This window comes from Oncorhynchus mykiss, chromosome 22, assembly GCF_057628025.1.
Source record: "Oncorhynchus mykiss isolate SJ-2025 chromosome 22, ASM5762802v1, whole genome shotgun sequence".
In the NCBI taxonomy this organism is placed as follows: Eukaryota; Metazoa; Chordata; class Actinopteri; order Salmoniformes; family Salmonidae; genus Oncorhynchus; species Oncorhynchus mykiss.
The window spans coordinates 11,604,170-11,617,680 of NC_143043.1; the positions used below are offsets into that span (position 1 = coordinate 11,604,170).

At 42.2% G+C, this 13,511-nt stretch overlaps 1 protein-coding gene across 33 annotated transcripts in view; it reads right to left on the reverse strand.

Annotated features, from left to right (window-relative positions):
- LOC110501351 (peripheral plasma membrane protein CASK) overlaps positions 1-13,511 on the reverse strand; it is a 202,496-nt gene that overhangs the window by 39,375 nt on the left and 149,610 nt on the right. For 28 of the 33 annotated variants that reach the window (XM_090215447.1, XM_090215444.1, XM_090215440.1 and 25 more), the window contains exon 6: positions 10,755-10,857. In XM_090215447.1, the coding sequence (XP_090071573.1) occupies positions 10,755-10,857 (103 nt within the window). Of the gene's footprint in view, positions 1-2,223; positions 2,551-10,754; positions 10,858-13,511 lie in introns of those variants that run through there. The other 5 variants (XM_090215454.1, XM_090215456.1, XM_090215455.1 and 2 more) reach the window with 2 other exon arrangements.

The following is a 13,511-nucleotide window of genomic DNA, read 5'->3' on the forward strand; positions in this document are numbered from 1 at the left end:
GGGTTGCGAAGCTACTGGTAATTTACCACAGTTACCGGAATCTTTGGTTATTTTGGTAATTAACATAAAATCTATGGCAATCTATTGTAACTGGTAATTTTTTGTATAATCTTATTTAATTACTTATATTTTACATGTGAAAAGGCCACAGAGGGTTAGAGATAATTACAGACACCTGTGAAAATCTGAAGTACCCGTCTTGTGATAGATTGCATAAAATCCTTGAAAGTTACCAAAGATCTGGTAGTTAGAACATTTCTAGTCACCCATTCAGTTGTTCAAAAACTATTTCAGAAAGCAAAACTATGGAAACACAACCTCACCTCACCTTAGCCGAACAGACTACTCTAAAAGGGTGCCCAAACTCAACTGAAAGAACAGTCAAGAATGAGAATTGGATGCTGGAATGTCAGAACATTTTACCAGACAGGAAAGCTGTCACAACTAGCTAGAGAGATGAGAAGATACAACCTGAGCATTGTTGAAGTCTGACAGCACAGCATTGTCTTTTATCGATGGCGGTTATGTATTGTCTTTTATCGATGGCGGTTATGATATAGTTTAGTACCTTGAGCGTGGCTGAGGTGCACCGGTGACCAGCTCGGAAACCGGATTGCACAGCGGAGAAGGTACGGTGGGATTCAAAATGATCTGTTTGTTAACTTGGCGTTTGAAGCCTTTAGAAAAGGTAGGGCAGGATGGATATAGGTCTGTAACAGTTTGGGTCTAGAGTGTCACCCCCTTTGAAGAGGGGGATGACCGCAGCAACTTTCCAATCTTGGACGAGGTTGAACAGAGAGGTTGAACAGACTAGTAATAGGGGTTGCAACAATGGCGGCGGATAATTTTAGAAAGAGAGGGTCCAGATTGTCTAGCCCAGCTGATTTGTACAGGTCCAGGTTTTGCAGCTCTTTCAGAACATCTGCTATCTGGATTTGGGTGAAGGAGAAGCTGGGGAGGCTTGGGCAAGTAGCTGCGGGGGAACTGTTGGGGTAGCCAGGAGGAAGGCATGGCCAGCCGTAGAGAAATGCTTGTTGAAATTCTCGATTATTGTGGATTTATCGGTGGTGACAGTGTTTCCTAGCCTCAGTGCAGTGGGCAGCTGGGAGGAGGTGCTCTTATTCTCCATGGACTTGACAGTGTCCCAGAACTTTTTGGAGTTAGAGCTACAGAATGCAAATTTCTGTTTGAAAAAGCTAGCCTTTGCTTTCCTAACTGACTGTGTGTATTGGTTCTGACTTCCCTGAAAAGTTGCATATCGTGGGGACTATTCGATGCTAGTGCAGTACGCCACAGGGTGTTTTTGTGCTGGTCGAGGGCAGTCAGGTCTGGAGTGAACCAAGGGCAAAATCTGTTCTTACCTCTACATTTTATTGAAAGGGGCATGCTTATTTAACGAACAATTTGAGGAAGTCTCTTCCCACAAAAACTCACCCACAAAGCCACATGGGTATGCCTGGCCCACAAAAAAAACTGATTGATCACATAACAATAACCAGGAAATGGAGGAGACTGCACCTGGATGTCAGTCAAAAGAGGGGCCGACATCGACTGACTATCACCCCGATAGGATAATTCAGGATGAAGTTGGCAGTGAAGAGGAAGGTTGGCAGTTGGACGCAGGGGCGATTTGAGACGAGAAAAGTACAAAATAGCCAGATACAGTATTCCCCGTTCCTGGCGTATCTCAAATATTTTGAGTATTGGGAGAAAACATAGATGACAAGTGGTCAAGATGCAAGAATGCCATCACAAGAACTGGTGAAGTACAAGGCCACAGGGAAGTTAGGAGAAAAGACAATCACAGGTACATTTTAGTCATTTAGCAGACGCTTTTAGCCAGAGTGACTTACAATTAGTGTATTTATCTTAAGCTAGCTAAGTGAGACAACAAAATATTCCAATCGTATCAAGTACATTTTCCCTCAACAATGGATCTATGCAAAGTCAGTCTTAGTGGGAAAAGGCAAGTGTCAGATGACACCTGGAAAGAAAGAGGCAAGGAGGGAGACCAAACTCAACTGGGAAATGGATGACACCAAGAGAGGAAGTCTGCAGCAGGAATACAGACGTAGAAATAAGTTGGTCAGAAAGAGGGAAAAGAAAGCACACAAGGAAAAGCACAACAAAATTCCAAGGAGCTGTACAAGATCACCGGACAGCTGGCTGGGAAGAACAGGAACCGAAGCCACCCCATTAGAGATAAACGGGAAACCCTCTTACCAAACAATCCCAAGAAATGGAGTGCTGGAGATAACACTTTGAGGAAATTCCAAACAAGCCTCCACCTGACTTAACCACAGACATTGTGCCAGCAACAGCCCTGCAAACAACAATTATTTGCTAGGATGTCCCCGGAACATCACAAAAAGATCACCTAACCTGGTCAGGAAGTTATCAAAACACTTAGTTTAGAAAATCTAAATTCAGCAATTGCATTCTTCTCATATTACTCTGTAGGCTACTGACCTATTCAAAACTTATTCTGGCATCTCACCATACATCTGTCAGTAGTTATTGAACTCAACCGGCAGGAGGTGTGTTTGCTGTGATTGAGTGGGGGGAAACAGCTGCGGGCAAGGTTCTGACAGATGGGCGTGTCTTGGTGTTGGCAAGGATTTCTTGCTGGCCACCCCCATTTCTTGAGGAGAAAGCAAAAAAAAACTAGGCCAAATCAGCAGGTGCAGTTCCCCTTTAAGTCAAGTAAGTCATGGACACATGAATGAGCACACACATGCTCACACACAGAATATCACTTCTTGTTTTTTCTGAACAGAATGTCAATTCTACTGAATATGAAAGAAGAAGTGGTCTTTCTTCTGGCTTCAGAAGCCACAAACTACCAAAGAAATTGGAACATCATTGATATTCATATTCTACTACAACTCTTTACTACGCTTCTGAGTGTGCGTTTTCAAGTTTGAAGTTATATGTCACATGCACACTGGAAGATGGTGCCGAAGAACATGGCTGACGTTCTACATTCTCCCAACCAATTGTGCAATTTTGTAAAAAAAAAAGGTATTTGGTATAAGTTATTTTTTAACTTATTGTGTGCATAATGTTGCTGCTACCGTCTCTTAAAACCTCTTGCAGCTCCCCCCCTACTTTGTGCAATTTCCACCTGAAGACATACCCAAATCTAAAAGCCTGTAGCTCAGGCACAGAACCAAGGATATGCATATTCTTGGTACCATTTGAAAGACAACACTCTGAAGTGTGTGAAAATGTGAATTGAATGTAGGAGAATAACACACAATAGATCTGGTTTAGATAAAACAATGAAAGAAACCATACGTTTTTTATTTTTATTTTTGTATCATCTTTAAAATGAACAAGATAAAACAAACATTCAGATGGGGACAATTTCAGTGAAAAATATAAGAGGGCAACAGCACTTGTGCAAAGTTTCAGAATGATACCTTCCAAAATGAGTGTGTTACATGACATTTATCATGAAGTCACCCAGGTGTCCCGCACAAGTAGCCCAAATGTACCCAAGTGGCCAAATGGGTGAAGGTAAACATTTTGAAACAAATAACTAAATACAAAATAGCCAAATGGTATCTAACACCCCCCCAAAGAATTGCGGGAAAAAAATGGAAAAAGAATGAAAAAATATAATAATTATTGATAAAAAAATATATGAAAAAATATATATATACATTTACAAAATAACATGGGTAACTATTTACACACTTTCAATATTTGGAAGACCCTCGGTCCTCTATCAAATTAAATCAATTTATATAGCCCCAGCCTAAAACCCCAAACAGCAAGCAATGCAGGTGTAGAAGCACGGTGGCTAGGAAAAACTCCCTAGAAAGGCAAAAACCTAGGAAGAAACCTAGAGAGGAACCAGGCTATGAGGGGTGGCCAGTCCTCTTCTGGCTGTGCCGGGTGGAAATCACAGTGGTTGTAGAGGGTGCAACAGGACAGCACCTCAAGAGTAAAAATGAACAGTTTAGGGTTCCATCACCAAACACTTCAATAGCGAATGACTCACTTTACGCTGAAGCTTACTACATGGGTTGGTCTTGCAACACATAAACATGGCGTATTGCCGTTTAGCTCAGCTCATTGGCTATCTACCCAGCTAGATTTCAAGTCGATCAGTGGTCATTGGGTTAAAAGACTGTCAATCAACGAAACAGCGGGCAAATCATTGGTGCACAATGATGTCATGACTTGTTGTCATCAAATCGGTTTCTTTCAGTCAATACGTCCCGCGAAATGGCCCATCAGGTTTGATTGTGTTACAAACAAACCAGTTGATTGCAGTGAAACCAATCATGACTGGAAAAGTCACGTTCTGTGTGGATTATTTACCTGGAATGTGCCGTCGAAAATGGAATGAGACGGAATTCACGACACAAGCGGTTCACAAAATGTTTCGTGTTAGGCTATAAAAACTAATTTGATCAAACAAAAGATCATTCATTGTGTAACAATGAGCATTGGAATTGCAAACAGACGAAGATCGTCAAAGGTAAACAATTTATTTTAATGCAGTTTGTGAATATGTTACGCCTGTGCTGTTAATTTTTTTGTATTTTTTATGGGGCTCTATGCTCAGATAATCGCATCGTATCCTTTCGCAGTAAATCCTTTTTTAAATCTGACAACGCAGTTGGATTAGCAAGATTCTAGGCTTTCGATACATGTGAGACACTTGTATTTTCATGAATGTTTAATATGACTATTTATGTAGCGATCACCGTATGTTGTGGAATTTCAGCCCGCTAGCGGGTTCCGTGCGCAGAGAAGTTAAGACCGAAAATAACTTCTGGACATCAGAAAAGCGATCACTCACCGCGGACTGGAAGAAACTTTTTCCTTTAACGAGTCCGATGAGAAGGATATCCTGTTTTCACTGGAACCTGACCAGATCCACACCTTTTCCGTGAATAAAAGACGCCGGAAATGGGGACGCAGAGCAGGGACTCCTGAGAATCCGTAGGAAAGCGAGTAAACTCCCAATAGCTTCCATTCTTCTAGCTAACGTGCAATCGTTAGAAAATAAAATTGATGACCTACTATTAAGATTATCCTACCAAAAGGACATTAAAAACATCTTATGTTTCCCCGAGACGTGGCTGAACAAAGAAACTGACAATATACAGTCGTGGCCAAAAGTTTTGAGAATGACACAAATATTAATTTTCACAAAGTTTGCTGCTTCAGTGTCTTTAGATATTTTTGTCAGATGTTACTATGTAATACTGAAGTATAATTACAACCATTTCATAAGTGTCAAAGGTTGAAAATTACATGAAGTTGATGCAAAGAGTCAATATTTGCAGTGTTGGCCCTTCTTTTTCAAGACCTCTGCAATCCGCCCTGGCATGCTTGTGGTGCCACATCCTGACTGATGGCAGCCCATTCTTGCATAATCGATGCTTGAAATTTGTCAGAATTCGATGTCTAATATTAAAGAAGTCTGAAGGTATTACTCACCTGAGGTAGAGTACCTTATGATAAGCTGTCGACCACACTATCTACCAAGAGAGTTCTCATCTGTATTATTCGTATCCGTCTATTTACCACCACAAGGTGAAGCTGGCACTAAGACCGCTCTCAACCAACTCTATAAGGCCATAAGTAAAGAAGAAAATGCTCACCCAGAAGTGGCGTTCCTAGTTGCAGGGAACTTTAATGCAGGCAAACTTAAATCAGTTTTACCAAATTTTACCAGCATGTCACATGTGCAGGCAGGGAAAAATAATCCTAGTCCACCTTTACTCCACACACAGAGACGCATATAAAGCTATCTCCCTCCCTCTGTAAAATTTGACCACAATTATATCCTCCTGATTCCTGCTTACAAGCAAAAACTAAAGCAGGAAGTACCAGTGACTCGCTCAATACGGAAGTGGTTAGATGACGCGGATGCTACACTACAGGACTGTATTGCTAGCACAGACTGGAATATGTTCTGGGATTCATCCAATGGCATTGAGGAACATACCACCTCAGTCATCGGCTTCATCAATAAGTTAATCGATGACGTTGTCCCCACAGTGACTGTACATACATATCCCAACCAGAAGCCATGGATTACAGGCAACATCCTCTTTGAGCTATAGGCTAGAGCTGCCGCTTTCAAGGAGCTGTAGTCTAATCTGGACGCTTATAAGAAATCCCGCACCATCGAGAGCATCCTGAGCGGTTGCATTACCGCCTGGTATGGCAACTGCTCTGCATCTGACTGTAAGGTGCTACACAGGGTAATGCAAACGGCCCAGTACATCACTGAGGACACGCTTGCTGCCATCCAGGACCTATATAATAGACGGTGTCAGAGGAAAGACCATAAAATTGTCAGAGACTCCAGTCACTGAAGTTATAGACTGTTTTCTCTGCTACCGCACGGCAAGCAGTACTGGAGCGCCTAGTCTAGGATCAAAAGGCTCCTCAACAGCTTCTACCCCCAAGCCATTAGACTGCTGAACAATTCATAAAAATCGGCACCGGACAATTTACATTGACACCCCCCCCCCCCGAACACTGCTGCCTCTCGCTGTTTGTTTGTTACCTATGCAGTCACTTCGCCCCCACCTACAAGATCACCTCAACTAGCCTGTACCCCTGCACACTGACTCGTTATCACTGCCCCCTGTATATAGCCTCATTATTCTTATTCTTAATGTGTTACTTTTTATTATTACTTTTTATTTCAGCCTACTTGGTAAATATTTTCTTCTTGAACTGAACTGTTGGTTAAGGACTTGTAAGTAAGCATTTCACGGTAAAGTCTACACTTGTTGTATTCGGCGCATGTGGCAAATAAAGTTTGATTTGAAGTACAGTGAAATGCTTTACTTGCACCCCCCCCCCAAAAAAAGGAGATAAGAAAGGAAGAATAAAGACAGTATAAGTTATATACAGGGTGAGTACCGGTACCAAATGTACAGTGTGCAAGGACACTGGAGTAATTGAGGTAGATACAGTAGATACTAATATATAAACAGGAATAATAGTGACCAGGAGCAGGATAAATAGATAGGAACAATTGTAATGGCAATCAATAATCAATTAATAGCAGCGTAATGGTAGTAATACATCTAATCAATAATAATTTTAGCAGCAGTGTAGGTGTGAGGGGTTGTGTGCGTGTGGTGTAAGCAGTGGTGGAAAAAGTCCTCAATTGTAATACTTGAGTAACAGTAAAGAGACCTTAAAAGAAAATGACTCAAGCAAAAGTGAAAGTCATCCAGTTAAATACTACTTGAGTAAAAGTATAAAACTATTTGATTTTAAATCTACTTAAGTATGAAAAGTAAAAGTATAAATAATTTCAAACTCCTTTAAATTACAGACGGTAGGCAATTAAGGTCACAGTTATGAAAACTTAGGGACACTAAAGAAGCATTTCTACTGACTCTGAAAAACACCAAAAGAAAGATGCCCAGGGTCCCTGCTCATCTGCGTGAACGTGCCTTAGGCATGCGAGGAGAAATGGGCAATAAATGTGTCCAGGGCAATAAATTGCAATGTCCGTATTGTGAGACGCCTAAGACATCGCTACAGGGAGACAGGACGGACAGCTGATCGTCTTCGCAGTGGAAGACCACGTGTAACAACACCTGCACAGGATCGGTACATCCGAACATCACACCTGCGGGACAGGTACAGGATGGCAACAACAACTGCCCGAGTTACACCAGGAACGCACAATCCCTCCATCAGCGCTCAGACTGTATGCAATAGAATGAGACAGGATGGACTGAGGGCTTGTAGGCCTGTTATAAGGCAGATCCTCAACAGACATCACTGGCAACAACGTTGCCTATGGGCACAAACCCACTGTCGCTGGACCAGACAGGACTGGCAAAAAGTGCTCTTCACCGACGAGTCGCAGTTTTGTCTCACCAGGGGTGATGGTCGGATTCGCGTTTATCGTCAAAGGAATGAGCGTTACCCCGAGGCCTGTACTCTGGAGCGGGATTGATTTGGAGGTGGAGGGTCCTTCATGGTCCTTCATGGTCTGGGGTGGTGTGGCACAGCATCATCAGATTGAGCTTGTTGTCATTGCAGGCAATCTCAACGCTGTGCGTTACAGGGAAGATATCCTCCTCCCTCATGTGGTACCCCTCCTGCAGGCTCATCCTGACATGACCCTCCAGCATGACAATGCCACCAGCCATACTGCTCGTTCTGTGCGTCATTTCCTGCAAGACAGGAATGTCAGTGAAGTCCATGAGGAGGAGATGCACTGCAGTACTTAATGCAGCTGGTGGCCACATCAGATACTGACTGTTACTTTTGATTTTGACCCCCCTTTGTTCAGGGACACATTATTCCATTTCTGTTAGTCACATGTCTGTGGAACCTGTTCAGTTTATGTCTCAGTTGTTGAATCTTATGTTCATACAAATATTTACACATGTTAAGTTTGCTGAAAATAAACGCAGTTGACAGTGAGAGGACGTTTATTTTTTTGCTGAGTATACATTGTGGCCTTTCTCTTGCATTTCAAAGATGATTAAAAAAAACATGTTTTTTTCTTTGTATTATATTTTACCAGATCTAATGTGTTATATTCTCCCACATTCATTTCACATTTCCACAAATGTAAAAGTGTTTCCTTTCAAATGGTATCAAGAATATGCAGATCCTTGCATTAGGTCCTGAGCTACAGGCAGTTAGATTTGGGTATGTAATTTTAGGTGAAAATTGAAACAAAGGGTCCGATCCTTTTAAGCAGATGGAATGGTTTTCTTTTTAATGGATAGTCAGAGGCACACTTCAACAGTGAAACTTAATCTACAATCGAAGCATTTGTGTTTAGTGAGTCTGCCAGATCAGAGGCAGTAGGGATGACCAGGGATGTTCTCTTGACAAGTGCGTGAATTGTACCATTTTGTGTGTGAATTGTACCATTTTCCTGTCCTGCTTACTGGGTGTAAGCATGTGGTAATTAATAATGAGTCTGTGAGTGAGGGTGTGTGTATGTGAGTAGGTGTGTGTGCGTGTGCGTGTGAGTAAGAGTGGCAGTGAGTGGGTAGAGCCTGTGGATGGGCATAGAGTCAGTGTGGATAGTCTGTGGAAGAGGGAGAGCAGTAGTTATTAGCCATTTAACAGCCTTATGGCCAGGGGATAGAAGTTGTTTAGGAGTCTGTTGGACTGAGCCGTGATGCACCGGTACTGCCTGCTGGACGGGAACATGGTGAACATTCTTGGGTGGCTGGAGTCTTTGGCAATTTTTTTGTGTGTGCTAACATGATTGACCAGACACAGTCAGGTCTAAATCCTATTTTAAGGTCAGGCCACGTACACAGGTGTGTAGTTTCAACGTCCTGTTAAAACACACGTGTCAGCATTGTTGGTTAAGGTCTTGTAAGTAAGCATTTCACTGTAAGGTCTAGGGAACCTGTTGTATTTGGCTCATGTGACAAATACAATTTGATTTGTTAGTAAGAGGTAAGAGGTGTTAGTAATTTGATTATTGGGTCAAACCAATGTGTGACGAAAGCTGATGGCTGATGTGTCAAAATCATGAGTAATGCATTACAATGCATCAGGGATGAAGATTAATATATTTTCCTCCCTGATTCAGGCACCGGGGAGCATAGTTTGTTGGTTTATCTTGTCTGCTGTGAAAACACTCATTCAAATGAAATGTTAACCTAACAATTCATTCATACATCTGGTACCCTACATGTGGCGTTACCCTTGGAGCGACTGAACACACTGATTGCGCATGTGTTTCTCTGTTGCTCATTAAGAACAACTTGATTTAAGTCTTGGTGTGGTTCAATGTGGCAGTTACTGATATTTGTCCCCCCATGAGACACCATAGGAACAAAGCCAGTATTACTTCCTCAAAATATTCTGAATTAATCTAATTTAAGAAATCTTGTAATTCATTTTAACGTTTTCGCCAAGGAGGTTTTAGTCATGCAATTTTACATCTAGCTAAGGTGTTTGGTGCAGTATTTCTCAAGTGGAAAATGTGAGACCTGCTGTCTTACGTAAACAAAGTCTGATCCTCTGCGCTGATGGGCAGGTTTGTCTCACTGTCTGTGTGTTCTGCGGTAGGATTGGATAGAGCGCAACAACTGCAGCTGTGTATCCCGTGTTAGTGGGTAAGAGAGCATTGTCAAAATCAAAATCAAACCGTCAAGTCATGACAAAATTAACCTATTTACACTGTAGTAAATTTTGACACTAGAATAAATGTTTCTGACTAATAACATTGCCACATAGAAAACAGCCTATCAAATCAGTTGTTAATTGCCTTCAGTTGCGCTTTAAGGGGATAGTTGACCCCAGAAATCTAAGTATGTCCAATTAAATGGTGCCAATCTTTCCCAATTATTTGATTGTATTATTAATTAACTATATGAATGTACAAATAGCAGAAACAAGCTGATTGCAGGTACTAGTTACAAGTACCGACTACAGTACGTTGATAAAAGTTGTATCCTGTGTGTGTGAGAGCAAAGTGAGAAGAGAGCGGCTACGCTCCAATAGCCATACTAGCATACCACCATGGAATGAAGCAGAATGTACTGGCCATGCATTCTAAATGGTATACTAGTGTAGATATTGGAACATAAACTCGATATAGCCTCTTTTCCAATATCCATAGTAGGATAACCATGTAGAATGCATGGCCAATACATTCTGCTTCATTCCATGTGGTATTTTAGTGTGGATATTGGACGGAGCCTGACAGCCAGTCCCAATTCAGATCTGCAAACATCTGAGTGATGCACAGGGACATTCCCAGCATGCAATGTGTTGTGTACCTCCAGCCACCAGTCCTGACTCTCCCAGTTGGATGGCCACGCCGAACCCTCCCAGCTTCACTGGAGCGCTGTTCTCTTTAGACGCCAGGAGGACACAGTGGGGCTGGAGGACAAATGGAAAGAAAGAAAGAGTGGGGAAGGGAGAGAGAGAGAACAATATATTACATTTTTGATGAAATAGCCAGTATAATATTTAAACTCCATCCAATGGCTTATCATAGTGATCTACGCTTTATTATTGCCAATAGGTTCAGTACACATCATTGCATTCTGTATCAGAAAGTAGGCTAGCCCTCGCTTAAGTCTCGCAGATCATGCACGGCTCTCTTTTTGGTTCATAAAGCCCAATTGTGCAAACTTCCGCCATTTTTTACTTCACTTTAAATTACAGACATACGAGCCACCAGACCTGATCACAGGGATGGCTATAACTCTAGAGGTCCTGTTGACCACTACAGAATTAGGGAAATCGCTCCGTAAATGGAATGATCTACAGATGCTCTGGCGCCTCAAAGGGCAGTTCAAGTTGTTAATGAAGGACCTCATTGTTGAAGAATGTGTTTGTTCTGAAACGGCTTGTAGTATGGTATGTTTGTATCGTGCTGTATGTTCGGATGTTGTACATTTTTATAAACTGTGTTCATGAAGGGTTCTCTTGAAAAAGAGGCCGTGGTCAAATAAAATAAGCAATTGTGCACACAATCCAGAAAATTGCCTTTGACTTCACAATGACGCTTAAAGACACACATAGCGACCTCAGAAGGATGTTCTATTTTAAACCATTAAAGGAGACACCCACCAATAAAATATAATCTAAATACAAGACACACCCTCACACCCACCCTGAAATCCAGAAGTACCCCACTACAGTGGAAAGTCAGACATAATATTGTACATCGGGAAGCAAAGAAAAAAGTTTGAGCAAATGAGAAACTGTCTAGGTATAGGATCTAGGTATTTGATCTAGGTATAGGATCTAGGTATAGGATCTAGGTATAGGATATAGGTATAGGATCTAGGTTTAGGATCTAGGTATAGGATCTAGGTATTTGATCTAGGTATAGGATCTAGGTATAGGATCTACGTATAGGATCTAGGTATATGATCTAGGTATAGGATATAGGTATAGGATCTAGGTATATGATCTAGGTTTAGGATCTAGGTATAGGATCTAGGTATAGGATCTAGGTATAGGATCTAGGTATAGGATTTCGGTATAGGACTTGCTAAGAATTCCATCAGCTCTTGTCAAGCTGTAAGCGCAATCTGCAAGTGTATCTGTAGGGTTAACATTTTACTTCCAATAAAATAGGCTCTTTTAATATGAGCATATTAAAACAACAACATAATCATAAACACTGCAAAACACCCTGGTAAATCCATTATCCCTCCACCCTGTGTCTGACAGACTACTGACTCCTGTGCTGTTCTGTGGTGTGTGTGTGCGTGTGGGTGTTTGTCTACCTAACTAAATCCTTTGAGTATGTACACTACATGACCAGAAGTATGTGGACAACTGCTGTTCGTGTGGGGACCTGCTTCCATTCAGCCACAAGCATTAGTGAGGTCGGGCACTGATGTTGGGCGATTAGGCCTGGCTCGCAGTCGGTGTTCCAATTCATCCCAAAGGTGTTCGATGGGGTTGAGCTCAGGGCTCTAGGCAGGCCAGTCAAGTTCTTCCACACCGATCTCGAAAATGTCAGCCTTGCTTTGTGCACAGGGGCATTATCATGCAGAAACAGGAAAGGGCCTTCTACAAACTGTTGCCACAAAGTTGGAAGCACAGAATCGTCTAGAATGTAATTGTATGCTGCGGCGTTAAGATTTCCCTTCACTGGAACTAAGGTCCAGCCAGGCCAGGCCCCAACCATTATTCCACCTCCACCAAACTTTACAGTTTGCACTATGCATTGGGGCAGGTAGCGTTCTCCTGGCATCCACCAAACCCGAATTCGTCAGTCAGGATCTGCCAAATGGTGAAGCGTGATTCATCACTCCAGAGAGCGCGTTTCCAATGGCGGCGAGCTTTACACCACTCCAGCCGACGCTTGGCATTGCGCATGGTGATCTTAGGCTTGTGTGAGGTTGCTCAGCCATGGAAACCCATTTAATGACACAGTTCTTCTTGCTTCCAGATGCAGTTTGGAACTCAGTCAGTGTTGCAACCAAGGGATGACGATTTTTACGCGCTACGTTCTTCAGCGCTCAGTGGTCCCTTTCTGTGAGTTTGTGTGGCCTACCACTTTGCGGCTGAGCCGTTGTTGCTCCTAGACGTTTCCACTTCACAATAGCAGAATTTACGGTTGACCGGGACAGCTCTAGCAGGGCAGAAATTTGACAAACTGACTTGTTGGAAAGGTGGCATCCTATAACTGCAATTGTTGAAAGTCACTGAGCTCTTCGGTAAGGCCATTCTACTGCCAATGTGTGTCTATGGAGACTGCATGGCTGTGTGCTCGATTTTATACACCTGTCAGCAACATGGGGGGAAGAATAGATTTTCCCCTACTTCTCAAATTAGGGGTGTCCACATACTTTTGTATATATATAGTGTGTGTGTGTGTGTGTCTAATTTACTATGGTCTGAGTAGGGCTACAGCCATGAAAACATCATTACAGAAACCTACACATCAAAGACAGTTTGAAGACTGACACATACATGTGTAAATCTGTTAACAAGAGTTGTACATGACGCCACCACCACCACAGACTCTTGTGTTTTTCTCTTTAAAAGACAAGTTCCTGTCTCATTCTGAA